At 44.4% G+C, this 20,880-nt stretch overlaps 1 protein-coding gene across 2 annotated transcripts in view; it reads right to left on the minus strand.

The window, feature by feature from the left end:
• Window positions 1-733: 733 nt before the first annotated feature.
• tp63 (tumor protein p63) overlaps window positions 734-20,880 on the minus strand; it is a 36,353-nt gene continuing 16,206 nt past the window's right edge. The window contains exons 4-14 of one of the 2 annotated variants that reach the window (XM_079245110.1): window positions 19,448-19,705; window positions 11,306-11,492; window positions 11,100-11,215; window positions 9,921-10,030; window positions 9,685-9,821; window positions 9,455-9,537; window positions 9,242-9,366; window positions 4,988-5,133; window positions 4,242-4,389; window positions 1,826-1,919; window positions 734-1,719 (exon numbers count right to left, since the gene is read on the minus strand). In XM_079245110.1, coding sequence (XP_079101236.1) covers window positions 1,423-1,719; window positions 1,826-1,919; window positions 4,242-4,389; window positions 4,988-5,133; window positions 9,242-9,366; window positions 9,455-9,537; window positions 9,685-9,821; window positions 9,921-10,030; window positions 11,100-11,215; window positions 11,306-11,492; window positions 19,448-19,705 — 1,701 coding nt within the window. In that variant the 3' untranslated portion in view covers window positions 734-1,422. The remainder of the gene's footprint in view (window positions 1,720-1,825; window positions 1,920-4,241; window positions 4,390-4,987; window positions 5,134-9,241; window positions 9,367-9,454; window positions 9,538-9,684; window positions 9,822-9,920; window positions 10,031-11,099; window positions 11,216-11,305; window positions 11,493-19,447; window positions 19,706-20,880) is intronic. The other variant, XM_079245111.1, reaches the window with a different exon arrangement.

Here is a 20,880-nt window from a genome sequence, read left to right on the forward strand (position 1 = left end):
CTCCTGCTTTTTAACAGCTGATCTCTGAACATGATGCGTTTTCCTGATGGAGACGTTCCTTCTTCTGACTTTATCTGAACACACACGTTTGCTCTGAATCACACACTCATCTTTAACAGCACCATGATCTCGCTGAAGTTTCCCTGAAAGGTTTGCAGAAAGATGCTTCTTTTCCCCCAGACTGCATTCTTCATAATGTGGAACAAGCTCCTTCAGTCGTTTCCCTTTAATGAAGCTCAGCTGGAAACTAAAGATCAAACCTGTCTGAGGTTGTTAGAAACAACACAAGATGCATCGAACACAGAAAAACTAAAAGCCAGATGATTCATGAAGATCAAGAAAATAAAACTTTCCTGCATCTTCTGCTCATGTTTCCGAGACTTTAACTTCAGATAAAGTTGTAGCATTAAAATCATGGATACAGTCTTCTTCAAAAGGAAATGAATCGACACGGAGAGGTTTTGACATGCAATACAGCAAGTTTGGATATTTATTTCAAATTTATATCAAATACATTGGAAAATATTTACAAATACATTGTACAAAAATATGAAACTGCAGAGTTTACCTGCGCTAACAATGCTCAGCTGTTTGTTGTGGTTACTGCTGTGAATGAAGATGTTTTCTGCAGGGAGACTATACAAATGTATATACATTTCTGTCAGTGTTTAAGAACTGGGGCCAGTTTTAGAAATGTGGTTCATTACTTAATAAAAAATAAAAAATAAAAATAAAAAAAAACATGCTCAGCTGACACCAAACAACTCTGCCACAATAAAAGAAAAAAAAAAGTTTCTATAACAGTTAAAAAAAAAAAAAAAAAAAAAAAAAAAAAAAAAAAGCACCATCAGTCATATAAAACACTGGGTCAAGAGCATCAGGCCTGGAAAAGGTCGTACACATATCTGATCAATAAAGTGATGCCTCATCACACAATCCAAAACATTAAAGATGAGAAGCGACGGCAGGAAACCAGTTGCAGGTCCAGTGACTTAATACTTCTTACAAATAAATGAAATGTTTATAAATCAATACTGACACCAGCTCCAATGGAAACCAGTGTAGTCGACTAACATAAGGGTGAAAAGTCAAAAGCAATAGAAGCTAAAGCAGGCTTGCAGTGGTCCGCGGCAGAACGAGCCAGTCCCTGTGATGCTTGTGTCCAGTCACGCTTGGGAATGAATCAGCAACACGATCTCCAAGCAACACCGAAAAACTCCATTTCTTAAGTGCTCTCAAGAAATAAAAAATAAAAAAAAAGCAAAATACAAAAAGCACCTCTCCTCAAGAAGACGGTTCTCCTCTGCAGGAAAAATCTGGAAGATAAGTGCATTTCGGTGATGGGTTTTGTTCTCAGCGGCGTTAGATGAAATGTTCCAAAGATGGCGTGGGAAGAGGAGCGGGGAGGAGGCCGAGCTGCTCTTACTCTCCCTCCTCTTTAATGCGCTGCTGTTTGTTACGGCGGGAATCCAGGTCGAAGGAGAAGTCGGACCACTCGTCGCGAGGCGGGAAGGAGATGGTCTGACGGAGAGTGAAGCGCACGGCGTCGATGACGCGCTCGCTTCGGGCCTCGGAGGAGCCCACGCTGACGGTGGAGGCTCCGCTGGCGGTGCGCACTATGTGCGGAGGGGTGGAAAAATCCATGGCCTGTCGGTGCTCCATGATGCCCTTCCAGATGAGGTGCTGGAACTCAGCAGGGATCTTCAGCCTGGACAGGTCCTAATGGTCATTACACAGGGGAGCGTTAGTATTCGCAGCGAGGCGGCTGGGCCCTTTCTTCTCTCTAACCCATCATATGACTGGTGTTGGATAGGGAAGGGCTCACCTCCAAGTTATAGTTCTCAATCTGGTAGATGTTGGTTAGACCCTGTGCTGTGAAGTAATCCAGGCAGCCTGCGCAGCCCAGCCGTATGAGGAAGCTGCAGGAGGAGGAGGAGGAGGAGGAGGAGGAAACTGATTAGCAAACTCTTCATCACACTCTGAAGACACAGACACAATCGTCCGGACTTTAAATGTGTTTAAAGAAAGCTGTGAGCTCACGGTGGGACTTTTGTCTGAACTGATCCATTTGCTTACTGTGTTTTTAGCTGATCCAGTTCAAACTGGTTTCATCATTTAATTGACTTGATGTAGTGAAATGAGGTGAATAAAGTGACATCACAGCTCGCCTTCTGGGAGCTTCATGTACAAGCTCACAACCAGAAGCAACACATGAAAATGGAAACGTGAGTGAACCAGTTGCAACACGTCACGAGGAGGAATTTCTGCACTGCAGAGACCCTAACCGTCCACCATCTATGCCAGGGGTGTCAGACTCCAGTCCTGGAGGGCCAGTATCTGGCAGGTTTTTGTTGTTTCCCTCTACCAACACAGCTGATTCAGATCAAATAGATCCAGCAGCTTCTTGTCAAACAATTTTTGAGTTTCAGTGAGGTGGGTCGGAGCATGGAGACAACAAAAACCTGCAGGATAGCGGCTCTCCAGGACTGGAGCTTGACACCTGTGGTCTGAACTGATGTGGTCCATGGTGGCAAACGGCTGATCACCTCTGCTGAAGCCTTGACAATCTGGAGGTGGAGCCTGATATCTTGTCTTTAAGCGCGTGTTTGTCACCGCTATGCAGTCAGGTTTATGAACACAGCGCACGAGGACCTGAACCCTCATCTGACATGACAGCCCACTGCACAGACTGGAACCACGAATGAACCTGTAGCGCTTCATGGAAAGACCTGCGTCCAACTGGACAGTCCACCAGCACCTTCCTACGATGTCCTCTACTGTTTGATTTTGTGCTTGTGTTGTTCTCACTCATATGTACGTCGCTTTGGATAAAAGTGTCTGCTAAATGACTGTAGAATAGAAACTGTTTCCCAACTAGAATCAATACAGAAAATAATATAAAACTGGTTTGTCTGCTCTTCAGTACAGTTTTGTCCACTTGCAGAGTAGAAACGCCTCCTCATGATGTGTGTTTTCAGTCACGGCTCCTGTGTCTGTCTCTCACACAGCGTGTACTGTGTTTACTGTGTGCTCAGTCGGTTTGAAAGATCTTGTACTGAAACTACAAACATGCCACATTCACAACCCGACAAAACAAACAAACATAAGAGTTGATGAGGGGAATAAATATTTCAAGTGTGATGCAGTGAAGGATAATCCGCACCCTGTTCATGCATGGAAAGCTGGGAATATACTTGCTTTTAAATATTTCCTATGGTTTGATACCGGACCGGTCCACTAGGGGGCGGAGGAGAGCACTCGGACCAGAGCACTTTGATGAATTTGTAGGGTGTAAATAAGTGATAAACACACATCTGACCTGCAGTGATGTTTACACTTCACACATATACTAACACTAGTAACAATAGGCATGTTTCTGGTTATTTCAGCATGTTTCCATGGTGACTGGTAAAACAGAACGGATGTCCAGCTGTCTGTCTGGCGTTAAACGTTGTAAAGATAACAGATCAGGATCAGACCGCTGTCAAACCTTTGGCCTTCTGGGCAGAGGCACCATATGGGGGTGGGGGGGAGTTAGGAAGATTCAAAGGGCCCCATGACTTGATAGGGGCCCAAAAAGATGTACAAACTATATAAGAAAATCATCAAACCTTCATTAAAAATAATAAATACTTTTTTCAAAGGTTGTAATAAAATATAGCAGTAATATAAACTGATAAACCATGAATATTAAAATAACCTAGTTAGATGTATGCACCGTGATTTAACCCTTTATAGGGCACTCGGAATTTTAACCTAAAATTGTCCTTCCGGTATGAACCAAGACCTCCATTCTGTTACATTAACAAAAAATAGTTGCATGCTGAATATGAGAAGAAACAAAGTGATCAAAAATAGTCACTTGCCCCATAAAGGTTTAAACAGCCCTATATCTTTATTATTCCCATAAAAAGCTATTTTTTATCAGCTTGAAGTGAAAAAACAAAAATCTAAAATTTGCGATCAAGTGGTGGGGTCTATGCCATTGTCTTTTATAGGGCCCAGAATTCCTGGTGGCGCCCCTGCTTCTGGGCAGTACACCGCCCCTCATTGGTCACTCTCATACGTCTGAGGAAGCGTACAAACAACGCTTCAGACAAGCGCAGCGAAGAGGCGGCGGCCATGATAAACACATTTAATTAAAAGCAAGTATATTTTTGGTCTGACACATTGAGCCGCACACTAAAAACCAAAAGCAGAGAAGTGGGGTGGATGTGAGGCGCTAAGCTGTGCTGAGGTACCTGGAGATGCTGCTGTCCATGGGGTATGGAGGAGGGGGGGTACAGTGGGAGGAGGGCACCAGGGGTAGCTGTGGCTCCAGTGCGTGTGTGGGGCTCAGTGAACTCATGTCAGCGTTCATGGGGATGTGAGTGCCCATCATGTGAGTCACTGCAGAGACAAAAGGAGCTACTGTGAGCCTTTTTCTCCCTCTGCTCCGGGCTCAAGCGGCTGAAACACCGGCTGAAACGTGGGAGGGGACTGGCAGAGGTTACTTTCAACATGACACACGATGCATCACAACAGCTCCTGCGCAGGGCCGGATTAAAAGTGCAGAGGCCTCTGGTAACAGAGTGTCCCAGGGGCCCCCTTCACCACTGCAAAATTGTGAATGATACACTATGAAACAACATTTCTAACATTTCTCAACACTAGACACTGTGATGTAACTGTCTGACTTTCATGTACACTTTGTTTCATGTCCGAACTGCTGGGTTATACCCTACATGGGCCCCAAGAGGGTGTGGGCCCCTGGGCCTGTGCCCATAATGCCCATAGGATAATCCAGCCTTGCTCCTGCAGGATCACATTCTCTTCTAGGATGAAGCTTTTTGTTATTAGCGAGGCGGGCGGGGCGTAAGCCTGGACAAGCCGTCCAACAGAACGAGCCCAGAAGGGACGGGAAGACTGGGGTTTGGTGGTGGGAGTTTAGGCGGGGGGGTTAAATGTCCTGAGACAGGCAGGAGGGGTAACAACGGGAGACACTTACTGTCAGTGAGGCCTCCGGACATGCTGGATGGGGTGAGCGTGTTGCGCTGCTGGGGGTTGATGAGCTGGCTGACAGACGGCAGCTTGTTGACTTTTCCGTGAGTCGGGGAGCTGGAGCCGAAGGAGGGCTGAGACGGCATGGGGGATCTGGGGCGGGAGAGAGGAGGCCTGGAAATAAGTTTTCTGCACAACATAAATAAACTTAAACAATCCGACCTCATTTGTAGGAAAACAAAGAGAAGATTCAAGCAACAAAAAGCTCTTTTATTGGATTCTGACACAGAGTACGTCACAAAGCTCAACTTCTCTGTTAAAAGACATTTTATTCAAGAAAAACACACAAACTGTCCTGCAGTGACTTTAGAAAACATGACCAGCACTGACAAAAACTTCTCCCAATGACAACGTCCCCCCCGCCCCAAAAAACCCACCAACATTCGAGTCCAGCTCTCGTGACAAAGCAAAGGCACGATATCCACTCAACTCATCTCTGTAAGTCAAGTGAACTAGAAAAAAGATAATAAAATTCAAAATAAAACTTCAATACTGAAGATGAAGCAGTCCGAGGGGCAAAATTAACCCAAAAAAATAAAGTTTGGAAGGACAAAAACAAAGCATGCAAGTTGTTCTGTCCAACATCCAGGAGGATGTGTTGCAGGAGAGCAGGTGGAAGAAACAAACATCCCCAGAGCAGAATCCCAGAGCAGCCAGAGGGAGGCGGAAGAGAAAAACCAAAGCTGATGAAAAGGAGACAGAGAGGAGATCCGAGGAGGAATGTGGAGCAGAGTTTCAGGAGGAACTGCAGCGCCACCTCTGCTCTCCTGCAGGCTCCAGGAGCTGGCGACCCAGACGGGTTTTAATCAGGCTGCAGGGAGGAACCAGAGAGAAGAGAGAAAGCAGAAATAAGGGCTCACAGGTGGAGGAGAGGAGTTAGACATCCTGGAGAGGACCAGAACTTCAGAAAACTGCTCAACCTACACTCAGCGAAAACTCAGCGAAATGCAACGTCTGGCTGGAATTTACAGAAAATGCCGAAAAGTTGATGCTTAATGGATATTTATGTAGACTAGTGGAGCTGTATTTCCTTCATTTCCCTGTGCCAAACCGTGTCAGCTGTATATCACCACAATAAGTTGTGTGCAGTAGAATGATAACAAGCCAGAACATTTTGTTGGTGTTTAACCCTAAAACTCCAGGCCGTTTCACTGTTTGTGGGCCCACCTGGGTTTTGTTCTTTTTTAAATGTAAAACCGAATCAGCTGACATTCCCAGCCGTCCGATTATGGGACTAAAATGTGGTTAAATGTCATTTATATAATGAAAAACGACCAAACAGAATAGATTGCTAACAGAACTGTGTAGAAATAACATGCAGATCAGCTGTGACCAAGCCTGCACTCATCTGCAGATTATTCTCTCACATCTGGAAACTAACACACAACACACACTGTTTACATGTTTACACTTTTTCTTGCTCCCGCTGATTTGTACTATTTACAATTATATTAATGCCTGGAAAACCTAGATTACCTATACTGATTTTTACCTGTCAGAATTAAACAGACTGTTGACATTAGAGGCACCAGAGACATACTGGAGTTTAAATGGTTAATCATCTTGTCATTGTGCAGCATGTTCTGCAATACGTACATGACTACAATAAGCTGTACATGAGTATTCAGAGGTTTAGTCTCCAGTTTTCATAAAAACCTGAATATCTAACTTTTTGTGAGTGAAGGATGAGCTGACAGGACGTGGTGTGATAGCACCGCTGGCCAGAAGATGGCGCTGTGCACACACAGATCACAGCATGAATGAAGAGAAAGAAAGCTCGGAAACATTTGCTGTAAACTGAAGAGTTTATTTTAGATGCAGACAAGAAGTAGCAAACGTGCAACACAACCCTGGTTACAAAGATTAACGTCAGAGTAAAGCCTCCACTCTAGAAGTTGTTGCGAGTGTGTTCATCCCTCCCGTGCACGTGCAGCACTAACAACTTAAATCCATGTGCACCTATCAGGTGGGCCCTACCTCGGCTACAAACATGCGTTGGACTGGGATCAGACAATCGTCTCCAAAAAACAGCTGTTTCTTCTTTTAGGAGCTAGTGAGGCCCACAACTGGAAGGGCTGTGCAACTCTGCATCAGATCCAGCTGGTTACGCAGTGTAACAGTCTAAACCTGAGCAGAGTAGGAGGAAGAGAATCCCTCCAAATGCCAACAGGCAGAAAAAAGAAAGCATATCCATCACTGGCAAACACTCAGCAGATTGGTTCATAGTGAAACTGGAGACATCTTGCAGATAAAACCAGATAAAAGAACATAAGAGAGGCCCATGAAGCTGGAGTCCAGATGTCCTCCACTGTCCTCCCTCCATGCAAAGCTGTGGACGAGGAAATCTCTCTGGTAGAATGAGCACAGAGACCTTCTGGAGGATCCAATCCAGGAGTGGAAAGATCAGTGTCCACCCCTACTTAAGGCACGTTTTGGCGTTTCAACAGGAACCATAGTTTGCTCTGGACTTGTGAAATCATCCTGTTGTCAGTTTGGATCAGAACCTGCTGATCCTGCAGTAGTGGCGAAAATGCTGGACCACCTTCTACAGTGAGAAGAACCATGATCACGTGTCTCTTCTGACACAGAATCAATGCTCTAATCTGCTGGGAGATGAGCTTCTTCCGTGTTTTTATCGCTGGATCGTAGAAGTCATCCAGATGGAGATAACATCGCTGAGAGACGTAGAGTGGATGATTGGAAAAGGTAAATATGTGTGTCTTAGGCTGCTGGAGGAGAACCAGTTGGATTCCAACACCTGTCTGATCGTCAGCATGACGAACCACATCGTTTTGATCGGTTTGTTAAACAGAGACAGATATAGGATGGGTCTCATCCCGCCCGTTTTCTTCTGAACCAGGAAGTTATGGAAGTAAAAGCCCAGATTTTCCTTTCCTTAAGGAACTCTGGAGATGAAAATCTTCACCAGAAGTTCCTGCAGCTCTAACTGGAGAGTTCAGACAAACATCACAGCATGACAGCAAAGTTTCCTGCTGAACGGCAGGAGATCAACATGACCCTGCTGATCAGTCTGTCCATCTGTCTGTCCAGGAAACATACGTGCTGCTGCTTCATCTGAAAACAGACGTCCACGTGTTGTTTCGGTCTTCGTCAGGACAAAGCCCTTAACAGTGGAAGAGATGGGAGAGGTGCAGGGCTGGAAAAGTGGATATTGTTCGTGTTCGCCCGGCATGTAGTCCGGCTCTGGTTGCATCCTCAGATCAGGTGAGATCTAAGAAGCTGGTCTGGCAGATTGAACACTCGCCAGAGATCTTTGTCATTCTTACTGGGTGTAGCTATCTAGTCTTCTAAGTGCTCTGCAGGCTTAAGAAATAATGGCAGCCGGTTGTCCAGTCTTAGTCCGGTTTACTCTTGATGGCTGAGGTGCGGCCCACCCAGTAGGTGGCGAGGACAAAACCTTTCAGTGCTGCACATGCCTGAGGGATGAACCAGCGAGCAATATCCTTATAGGATGAAACCTAAACTAAATAAAAGCAGAAATGGTTCCTGCATGTGATGAATTCAGTGTAAAATCTCAGGAAAAAGGTAATAACTTGTGTGTTTATTGAACGTTAAGCTGTGCCGATGCAAGCATGACCTCACAGTGAGGCTGCCAGTCTCCCAAAGGGAACAAAAGCAGTAATTATCATCGCAGAGCTGTTTCCAGGTTTTTATAGCTTTCAGAAAAACGGGCGTGTTGAAGAATACGTGCATCTCAGACACTTTTAATCACGTTGACACCTATAGACGGAGCTGAGGTGCAGATTTTCTTTTGGTGCTGTTGTGCAAAACCTGGCAAAGCACCCAAAGGCGTGAACCTCTGGAAGGCTCTCCTTAACAAAGCATAGCCAGGTACATTTGTCACGATTCATCAGCTTTGGCTCTCATCCCATGAGAGAAAAGGGGGAAAAAAAAAAAACCCAGCTCCAACCCTGTGAAGCTGAATTACAGCAGATGTAGAACCTTTATTGTCAGCTTCTCTAGATGTCTGCAATGCCTCACTGGGAGTATTAAATACAATCAAGGAAAATGTCACGGTTTTATCACTGCAATCCACTTTTCCAGTAACAACCAGTCATGTGAAGTCAGTTAGTCATCACTGCTCTCTGGTCAAAACATAAAAACACAGCTGACTACGGCGGGGTGTGAGGGAAGAGCAGCGTCTGAACGCCGTGTCATTACAATCTGAACTGGTACTCACTGTTTCTGAAGTAGACTTTGCTGCTGCTGTCTGTACGACTCTATTGTGTGCTGCGGCAGAAACTGCATGAGCTCCAGAGACTCTTTGATTTTTACCAAAATCTCGTAAATTTCACGGCCTTTAATCTAAAGAGGGACAAGAGAAAAGAAGGCCACAACTCAGAGCGTTTTCTTTTAAACCATGAAAACAGAGAAAGAGTGAAGCAGCTCTTACAGGCAAACAAAAAACCTCCTCGTCTGTAGACCTCCTCTTCTTGATGGTGGACAGCTGGATGCCGTGGGAAACTTGGCGGAAGGCTGGAAAAGAAGAAAAACGAGTGAATGAGCAGGACGAGGGAGGGAAGCGGCAGCAGCGATGGCGAGCGCTGAGTGTTAGTGAGCGCAGCAGGTTGATGCTGTTACGACCAAAGCTTGTCAGCCCGTCACCAACCCAGCGCTACTTACGGCGTTTCGTACCCTCATTGCTCTTTGTGGCGTCCGTTACGTGCTGCTTGCGGATGCTATCTTCGTCTGCCTTGCGGTCTCGGCCTGGGCAGGCGCAGATCCTGGCCTCGAAGCAGCGGCGGCCTAATACTTGTCCGCTGAGGGAGGAGAGGGGGACACAGAGCCTCGGTCAGAAACAAGCTGGAGGCATGCGGGCGGCTGAAGAGGGTGACGAAGAGGATGATGGTGTCTCTTACTCTCTGGTTTCCAGAGTGACGATGATGAGAATCGGGCGTCTGTTCATTCCGCCCACACAGCTGGAGTTGCACATGAAGTTGTAGAGGATGGTGGTAAACTCTGTTCCCACCTGAGGAAGAGGAGGAGGAGGAGGAAGGTGACCAGACAGAAAAAACTGCTTCCTTCTTATTTCAGCTCATCTTTGGCCTCATTTCACTCTGATTTAGTTACTATGGATACAAGGACTCAGCTGTTACTGCCAACATTTAATGCAGAGGTATGAAACATAAAACCAGAGCCAAACTGGCCAGCCAGAGGGTCCAGTCTGGTGATGTTAAAAGTAACTATTAATGTGTCCTTGTGAAGCTGAATTCTTCATGTTCAAATCAAAAAGTTTTCCAAGTCAGGAGAATAACTTGTCAATTCGATCAGACTTCAGTTCAGGTGGTCTGAATAACGACACACACCTGGAAATGTACATGTATACACACCTAAAGTAACTTTCAGAGCTTAAGTAGTTCCTCTGATCACAATGTGAAACCTGGATTTTTCTGTTCCAAACATGGGATGTGATGTTTGGTGACAAAATAAATACAATAAATGCAATGTGTCATTTATTTATAAAGCATAAATACTTAACAACTATGTATATATATATAACTATGTATATATATATATATATATATATATATATATATATATATATATATATATATATATATATATATATATATATATATATATAAAAACTGTAAAATTAAGCAGTTTTTATATCTGAAAAAAGAAAATGAAACAATATATGAGCTGGTATTGTTAAAACTTCACTTTTTTTCCTCTAGAAATGTCATTTTATTCATGTTTCTAAACATTGTGATCATCTTCCTTTATTTTCCCATCACTCCAATTCAATTAAACTTTATTTATATAGCGTCAAATCATGGCAATGCCATCTCAAGACGCTTTACAGACAGAAAATAAAGAACATAATGAAAGCCAATCTCAATCTCCCATCCTGAGCAAGCACACTGCGACAGTGGGAAGGAAAAAACTCACTAAACCCTTTTAACACTTGAGGTGAAAATATCCCCCATGTGGCCCCTTAGATAAATGAGTGTGACACCCCTGTTTTATGCTTTTATGAACATGACTACCTTCCTCTGGAGGAGGAGGAGGAGCTGTGTGTCAGCTGCCTTGCTCACCTGGGGAGGCTCATATGGAACTAGTACGCTCTGTCTTCCAGTGATGGAGTCCTCCACATACTGGGCGTGGCTGTTTCCCTCCACGCGGATCAGGTGGCTCGGAGGAGCTATCTGACCTGGAAGCAGCGCAGCTTGTGTCAGTAAACGTCAACCCGAAGAGGGATGTGAGCTTTTTTATTAAAAAAAAACAAAAAAACAAAACTCACCATCATTGAACTCGCGGCTGAGCTCGTGATTCGGGCAGCGTTTCACCACTTCAGTCACATGCTCAGCCTTTTTGTACACAGGCATGGCCCGTATAACGGCCCCCTGCGGCGGCGTGGTCAGCACCTTGATCTGGATGGGACATGTCTTCGCAATCTGGCAGTACAGCTTCTTCAGCTCTGTGGAGTACTGCAAAGTGGGAAAAAAAACGACAGAAATGAAACAAAGTGATTCATTTTTCTGCAGCAGCCCCCAAACTCTGGAACCGTCTCCCTCTGTCGGTGAGGTCTGCTGGGACTTTCAGTGGTTTTAAATCTCTTTTGAAAACTCATCTTTTTATGTTGGTCTTTTCTGTCTTAGTTTAGCTTTTTAACTATTTTCTTGTCTTTATTTTAGTGCTTTTAATGTTGATTTATTTCATTTTACCTGTACAGCACTTTGGTTACTTTCAGGTATGTGAAAATGCTCTACAAATAAAGTTTTCATTGACTGATTGAGGAAAGGAGGTTTGGACGTAAACATGGCCGGTCTAGGTAACACCTGTTGCCTAGACGACACACTTTGGCTTCCCTGAAGCTAAAATGGCTTAAATGCAATCAGGACCTGCTAGAATAAACACACACAGGTTTTGGTGCTACAAGTGTGTGTAAGATGTTTCACTGAAAGCCTCTGGGACTTCCGAGGAACACCGTAAATATGGACCCCTCCAGGAGCAATTAAAGCATCCTTGGCTTTCATCTTCAAGGGATGGGGGGGGGGGTCATCTCCTGAAGCGTCACACAGAGCAGAGCTGCTGCTGCAGTCGGCCGGCTGCACAATTCCTGCTGCAGTCAGATGAAAATGTGGGTCTGAAGCCGTCCATGACTGGAGCCAAAACCTGATGCTTGCTCACACAAACTGGCTCGCATTCAAGTTTGCGCGCCAGGAGTCATAAATAATGGATGTGCCTTGATCCCTGGCACTGTTAGAATTGATAAGCAGTAAGCCATCAGAAAGGCTGAATTGTTACTAATAGGCACAACCCAACTGTGTAAACAAACCATTCAAATCAGAGCTGTGCAAGCAGAGCTTTAAATCCTCTGTGTGCAGAAGACACAGGGTGGGGGTGGAGGGGAATATTTCCCTGTCAGGTTCATTTCTGAGAAAGGTGAACATTGTGAAAAGCGCTCGGGGCTGTGTTTGACAATAATGCAACATTAAATTCCACCTCTGTTAAGTGTGGTTCCAATAAAAAGGAGCTCATCCCAGTACCTGCCTGGGCTGACTCGGAACGTTACACAAGCTTGGCACGGACATTTTCTACTCTGCTCCTCAGGCACAACCTCTGCTTTAATCAAGACAAACCCATAACAGCAGCTTCTCTCCAGAGTCTGGCTCAAATGAAAGGTTGTTAAAAAAAAAAAAAAAAAAGGCATGAATTCACCCTGTTAACCTGATGAGCACAGTTCAGGCGTTGTCACACAGATTCTTCCTTAAAAAAATCAAAGAAAGACGCTGAAGAGAAAAAAAAACTAAGATAAATGGTGGTGCTTGTCCCCTCGCCTCTAACCTGATACTCCCCGTACGCCTCTGTCAATCTGCTAAATGAGGTGGAGAAGCCAAGCAAAGCCGGGAGAGAGAGCCAACGAGGAAAGAAAGCAGAGGATTGAGGAGCGCGGCGTGAAGGGTCAGTGTGCCGTTCTGAATAACTACAGCTCGTTTTGCATAGCTGAAGGCGAAAACAGCACAACTCCACGCACAAAGATCTAATCAGAGATGTTTTGGAGGTAGAAAACCAAAGTTTGTTTAGATGGTATCCTGCACACGCACACACACACACACACACACACTCACACACACCAGCGGACCCTCCCAGCCCTCCAGTTACAAGCTTTGAGGACACAACTATGTGCTGCTGTGTTTGCAGAGCAGTGAGAGCAGGAGCTGCTGCTGAAAGCTGCATGCAGTTTAAGGGTGGAGGACGACTGGTTGACTGATGGGATTCAGTGGATCACACTGGGTGCGGTGCTCAGGTGTTAACATGTAATTATGAGCCTTTCATTGGTCACAATGTGAACACACAGCAGAGAAATACACAGCGCACAATGCAGAGCTACTTAATCACAATCATCCAAATGAAAATGATGTTTGCGAAGCACACGTGACGGACTGTTCAACGGGTGCGCGTGGCAGCGCGCCACAAAAACATAACCAATGACCCAAAGTCAAGGCCGGAGTATCCAATGGGCACAAGCCCAGAGGCCCACTTGGGGCCCATGTGGGGCCCACATGAGGCAAACACCAGCAGTTTAGACATGAAACAAAATGTACATAAAAGCCAGAGAGTTCCACCACAGTGTCCAGTGTGTTGCTACTGGTACCACTGGCTGAGAGATGTTAGAAATGTCGTTTCAGTGTATCAGTCACAATTTTCACAATGTTGGCGTGGGGAAGGGGGGGGGCCCTGGAACGCTCTGGGCCCAGGGGCCTGTGCACTTTTAACCCGGCCCTGCCCAAAGTGGATGTGTTTACATACCAACTCACCTGGATGCAAAAATGGGACCAATAATACCAATTCATAAGCTGGAACCATGGAGAGAGTAGAGTAATCTGGGTCCAGACTAGGTGCGATTTGCCCTGATGCTTGCACCGTGGAGCATGTGTGCGATTACTTTCTAACTCCTGCAGCACTTGAACACAAACAGGCTTCCTGTTTGCTGCAGGTTGAGGCAGGCCCACAGCTGTAGCGTTCTTTTCTCCCTGACAGGCGCTGCGGGCGCATGCACCAGTCAAGTTCTGACAAACATCAGGCCTTAAACAAGCACTGTTTGGCGCCTCTGGTCTTGTCTTCTTCATACCTGACATGTCATGTCATGCCTGCAGCTTCTCTCAAGTCTGTTTAATTCAACTATAATCCCCCCCCCCCCCCCCCCCCCCCCCCACCCACTGTCCCCCTTTCTCTCTCTTCTTTTCTCTGAAACTGAAGCAAAGCACCTGTTTCTTACAGCAAAATCACAGTTGTCCAAGATTTATGTTTTAGAGGAAACTCTTCCTATCCATCAGTCTAGAAAATGCCCGGTATCCGTGGTCCGCTCTTATCTCAACCACCCGATCTTAGTGATGACACCAGTCCTGAGGCTCACCTGCACACACACAGGACTCCAGATGCACCGTCTCTCCAATACAAACTGTTTCACCACAACTCCAGACATTTGAAACCAAAACTAAAACGGATGAGAAGAAGTTAAATCAAATGTTCCTGGGAGAACTTTTTTATTCAGTAATGAATGAATAAATTAAACACCAAAAATAAGTCAATAAATGTTTTCAAGTGAAGAATAAATGACATAAACAAGATTTTTAAGAGACAACTCCAGAGAGAACCTTTAACTATTCGCTTATTGTTTTACTATTGATCCCTTCAAACTTAAAACCCTTTTATTTCTTTCTTTATTTATTGTCCTGTTTAATCCCAGTCAACATCCAGACAGGATTATTTTTCCTTAGTTGTCTGATTTTCAGGCTAAAGTCATGAAATGAATGAAAGCTCAACCAGAAACAACTAAGCAGAGTTTATTAACAGAAGTTTGTAGAAATAAACCACAGATGAGCAGCGACCAAGCCTTTTCTCATCTTCACATCCTTCTCTCTCGTCTGAAACACACAACATACACTACTTACATATTTACACCTTATTTATGCTACTGTTTATCTTCTTATATTTGTACAAAACCAAGTCCAACTCAGCTGCTTTTTGGCGCCACCACGCCTCCCAAACGTCTTCTTGGCTTTATTCCAGCCATAGAGGATCATTATTTTTCTGCTTTTCTCATCGCTTGTTGATCTTTGGCTGCTCCTGATTGGACGTTACCGTCAGTTTAAGCTCTCTGATTGGTGCAAAGTCTGACAGGAAGTGGCTTCATCATAATTTCCAGGTTAAAACAGAGGTTTCTTAGCAACACAGTGAGATAATGAAAGCCTCCTTGTTTTATGATAAAGATGCGATAAAAAATGGTTTTATATATGCTTAAAGAGCCTCTGAATAAACACTACATGATGTGTCTGGACTGTGAACCTTCTGGATGGATAGAAAAGCTGGAAAACATCCATAGATCACCTAAAGGGTCAGGTATCCATCCCAGTTTACCCCATAGAGTTACACACTGCCGTTCCTGGGAGGTTGTTGGCCAGATAAACCGGAGCTCTCTGGAGTGTTAAACATGAATTCAGATTTTCTTTAATATTCTTCCCACCATTTTTTTTTCTAAACGTACAATGCTTTAATCAACTCATCTCATAAGAAAAAAACCTGAATAAATAACCAAAAAGGCAAATCTAAACTGTGAGGGAATGTACTTTTCCATGACGATAATGGAGATATCCAAAGCCATCATAAAAACCTTCCCAACTCTGCCTTTAAAAATTTCCCCTCCACCTTTTTCCCATCTGCAGCTCTAAAGGTTCGTCTCCGCAACGGGCGAGTCGGGACACGCTTCTTGACACAAACAAGTCTCAGCCCCATCTCGTGAGGCGTGGGACGGGCCCGCAGATGTTCCAGGGACAAGCCGTGTCTTGCTGCCTTTCGCTTGAACACTCTTCTCTTTGAGCATTCACAGCCTCTCCTCCTCCTCCTCCTCCTCCTCCTCCTCCGCAACGTGAGATGCAGCCATCAAGCTTAGCTCTCAAAAAGACGGAGCCTACTCCAGGAGCACAGGGTTCAGAAAAGAGGCAAACAGTATTTACACAAGTATTATCTTCAGGCCCTCAATCCATTACTGTAATCCCCCTGAGCTCTACTGCGTCCCAGTGATAGCCCAAACCATGACATTCTTCTCCTTTGACTATGTGTGGTGGCAGCTAATACACACGGCAAACACAACCAATCTTTGGCCGCACAATAGCTCCATCAGAAGCCAACAATGCCGCCTCATTCGCAACAATCCATTAATTTAGTTAAGCAAAGAAGATAAAACATCTTTCGCCGGATGACCCGGCTGTTTCTCTTTGGTCTAATGGTGAAAGTGGGAAAACCATGGCAACGGCAGGAGGAGCCACTGAGAAACCGTGAGGGAGATATTCTGGGAAATGTTGACGTGTTGCACCTTTCTGTGCATCTGTGTGTGTCACAGTCATCCTAGACAGGAAGAGGTTAAGGTGTGGGTTAGGGATTAGGTGTGTCTCTGTAAGAACAGTCATCAAAAAGTACAGTACACAGTCCACTAAGTCTCGTGGAAGATCCCACAGGCCTTCAAAAGGGCGCATTAGCACATCTATGTGCAGAGCAAAGCCGAGCTGGTGACATCTTCAGTGGCTCGCTGCCATCAGTCCATCAGTCCAGCAGTCGGGCTATTGGGTTGAGATTACGGGAGCTTAAGGAAAGATCTCCTGGGATCAGGTGGGGGAGCCTCCTTTGAGATGAGAACCAACACTTTAATCACTACTCTGACTGCTGCTGCAGACCAACCAGAATAATCCAACATGGAAAATTCTTAGTGGGAAAAAGCACGAGCGAGGGAAAGTCGGGAGGCAGCGGTGATGGGTTTGTTACGTAAAAACAAGCAAACAAATAATCTGAGCATTTTTTTTTATAAACTCTGCAGCTCTATTCTATTCTACTATTCTACTATATTTTACTGACATCAAACTGCTTAATCAGCAATAACAGCTCGGTTTTTATCATTTTATTCAGTTTTTTTTGTTTATTTTAACCCTTTTAAGGTAGATTTCTGTTGGTTTGTCAAACAAAATTTTCAGTAAATATATTGGATTTCATTACAATGTATAGAAATAAACCTCTACTCATTGGTTTGGGAATGTAATGCCATAAATATTCTCTCTTCTACTGACTTCAAATTGCTTAATCAGCAACAACAGCTCGGTTTTTATCATTTTATTCACTGTTTTTTGTTTATTATAACCCTTTCAACATAAATCTCTGTTGGTTTGTTGAACAAATGTTTCAGTAAATATACTGGATTTTATTACAATGTGTGGAAATAAACATTGGTTTGGGAATGTAATGCCATCAGTAAGTCTTTAACATCTGATTACAGCTCCAAGTTTGGACCTTTTCACTATAAAATTAACCATTATCTGTTAAAGAACATTGATTCTTCTTGATGTCCAAAGAAAAAAGGGAGAAAAGTTAATTATTACTGTAAAAGGTTAACAGACGGTGGCTGATTCACTTCATCTTGTATGAAGACGTTAAATATAAATCCACTAGTTTTCCACGTTAAGTCGAACCAATCCAACCAGTCTTACATCATGTGTTATGACTGACTCTGTGTGTGTGTGTGTGTGTGTGTGAGACTGCATGCGTCTATGACGGGATGTGTACCAAAGCGGGTTCTGGGGCGTGCCTCGCATAAACCACTCAGCCACCTCACAGTTGCACATCAGACAAACACTTTTGTTTTTGGACTGTGAAAATGAGAGGGATGAGTGAGGCGGTGTGGGAATTGGGTAAATGTCACAATCCCACACTTGGCGCGCCGACGTGAAAAAAGGTGAGCACTCCCTGAGTTTATATGAAAGGCTCGGCGTATTTAATTCAGCGCATTATGTCTTGCAAAGGGAGGGACTCCGTGATGATTTGACGCGTCTCATTCATGCTGACATTTGTGAGCAGGAAGTAAATTATGAGAGGAAGCTTCAACCGCCCCGCTCTCCATCTTTAATGCCGTGTGAAGCAGGGATCTTACAGCCCCGTCGCCTGCTGGATGTCGTCCACTAGAGTGCATTGACACGCTGAACGTGCGTGCACGGAGCTGTGCAGATTACACACATAAACAAGAAAGCAGGTGGATGCAACAGCTGTCTGTCAGGCATAATGAGAGAGCAGGAGGAGCTGGTTGTGTAGGTTTACTGAGCATCACATGGTGACATCTAGCTGCGTAGGGCATCTCCTCGCCTGGAGCAGCTTGTTTACCTCTGATAGACAAAGCACCAGTGAGCTTTAGCAGAGTTGTGTGAAAACAGATTGAAAACATGCATTTTGATGTGATGAATAAACAGAAAAAACAGTTAAAGCAGAGCTGTGGGAGAACTTCTAGGGGCAGGGAAGTAAATGTCTCCTGTTGTGGTGTATTTAGTGTGTGACCCCCCCCCCCCCCCCCTCCCAACCACCCAACCTGCTGCTTCTTTCAGCAAGTTAACTAAAAATGCCTGAGGTTTAGTGATGATTTGAAGCCATACATCTTGAGTGACATTCCTCCTTGCCAGATGTAATTGTGCAACGCAGGACTTCAACGTACACCTGAATCTGCCTAAAGCATCGACAGCGAGATAAGGAGTTCAAAGGTAAGAGTCACTCTAGCCTCTAACCTAACAATCAACTGCCTCTTGTGATGACAGGTGGCAGATTGATGACTGAATCATCATATGCTAGATTAATCAGTTCAATAAATCAGAAGCCTGCCAGTGTTTCCCAGATCCCATTTTTCCTTCAGGAAAACTGAACATTTACTGGCTGCAAACTAATTCCAGATTCTTCCATCTGGCTGGGAATGTGGATCAGCTCTCCTTGGACATCATCAGTAAGGCTGTAATGATATGATTTTGTCCTGATTTGATTTGATTCTGATTTTTTTTTTTTTTAATATTGCTGAATTTTGTAGACTAAAACCAGAAAAAAATACGTGGAAAAAATGTCATTTTTCGTGATTTAAATTAGAAAACACAGCCCAGTAGCCAGACCATCATTCTGCTGCTGTAAGGCCCAAGAAGACAAGCAAAAAGATCAATAAAAACAACAAAAATGACTAAAACTTTATAACTGATTTTTATTTATTTAAAAAAAAAATCTATTTTTTTTAAGAAAAAAAAAATCGATTTTTAAAATTGTGAAGCTAAAAAATCCCGATATTCGATTTTGCGATTGATTTTCCCGCCCCTAATAATCAGCTTTAACGCTTTAACTGAAGATTTTTCAGTGACTGAATATTTTATGAAAAATTGGTGGAAATAAGCGATTTTTCTACCATTACATAACCGTCTACCCTAATGTTTACCAAAAGTAAATGTTTGCTTTTCCGTTAATGTTTTAAGTTCAGAACGTTTTCTTAGTTTAAAAACTCTAATTTCATTTTATCTATTTGCATAATTTAGACAAACTCTAAACATATGAAGCCAGCCTGGCAGCGTGAACTGGGGAGGGGTCTTACCGTCCAGGTGGCAGACTTCGCTGTGCTGGACTGCTGGAAGGACACATCGAAGGTGTGGGGGCCGGCGTAGTCTGTGTTGGACGGGATGGCCGGGGAGGGAGAAAGGGCATCGAAGGTGGAGCTGGGCTGGGCGTAGGGCGATGGTGCCGTCACACTGTTCTGCGCGTGGTCGTTGTTGTAGGGGCTGGTGGAGGTGGAACCGCTGTTCTGAATGTTCCCATCCATTGTGTTGATGAGCCCCAGGTTTGTGTACTGTGACTGAAGACAGAACAGAGAGAAGGAACATGTTCAGCGATGACATGTCATGTTTGACACACAAGGAATTATCTACAATGATCATTATTTCGCCTTTGTTTGTTTAAATCTTAAAATCTTGCTGAAGATTTTGGGAGGAAACATCTGTAAGATACTACGGTAAAACTGAGGAGACAGATACAACAAACACGTCCTGCTCCATCACCAGAACTCTTCAGACTGGAGGAATGGAATTAAAGAGGATGGCGAACACGCCTGGGTCAGCGCCAGGCCCCTTCCTGCTCGCTCTGCTCCGCCATTCACCCCATTCCTTTCCATTTATAAACGGCACATTCCTGGACGAGGTGCCATGTCTCTCGCTCTTTAGACGGCCATTAATCTCTCCAGGGCCTCTTGTTTATTTCAAGCACGGCTCGCCACAGCTGTCCGACTCACACCCACCGTGCTGCCAGGTGTTAGCGTTGCACCAGATGACCAACAAAACATCATTTTTTATACTGAAGTAGAGACTTAAGAGTCAGCAGTGTTCTTATTGCTCACAGATCCACACAGGAGGAAGCAGTCAGTCAGTTGGATGAGACACACACATCTGAGGGAGGTCATCTGAGTCAACCTTAACATTTGTGCAACAGCTCTGCAGGCGAGGTGACTGTGTAGATGGCTCCACACACACACTCACTGTGTGTGTGTGGAGCCGGAAACAATGACACCAGAGCTTATAGGAGCTTGTCTGGAGAACAATTATGCAGGGCATGCAGGTGTTAGAAGACAAGTGTTTTGTGAATGGGAAGCACACACACACACACACACACACACACACACACACACACACACACACACACACACACTAAAGAGAGAAAAAAGCTCTTTTCTGTTGGAGACCCTCCAGCCTTTAGCAGGGGGAAACTTCCACAAAGAGCTGATCACACAAATGCATTGAAAAGGTTTTGGGTCAAAAGGTTTAGAGAAGAAAAAGTGCTAAAAAAAATAAGGAAAGCGAACAACTTCCTTCAGTCTGCAAGAGGAAAATAATATTTTAAAGAATTCCCAGGATCACTCTCATTTCCTGTTTGGAGCTTTTTCCTGTATCTGAGATCCTGATGAGATATCAGAGCGATTCTTTTGAACTGTGGCGTAATTCCACTGAAGCTTTCAGGTAGTGGGATGACACAGCCAAC

This window comes from Telmatherina bonti, assembly GCF_933228915.1.
Source record: "Telmatherina bonti genome assembly, chromosome: 8".
NCBI lineage: Eukaryota > Metazoa > Chordata > Actinopteri > Atheriniformes > Telmatherinidae > Telmatherina > Telmatherina bonti.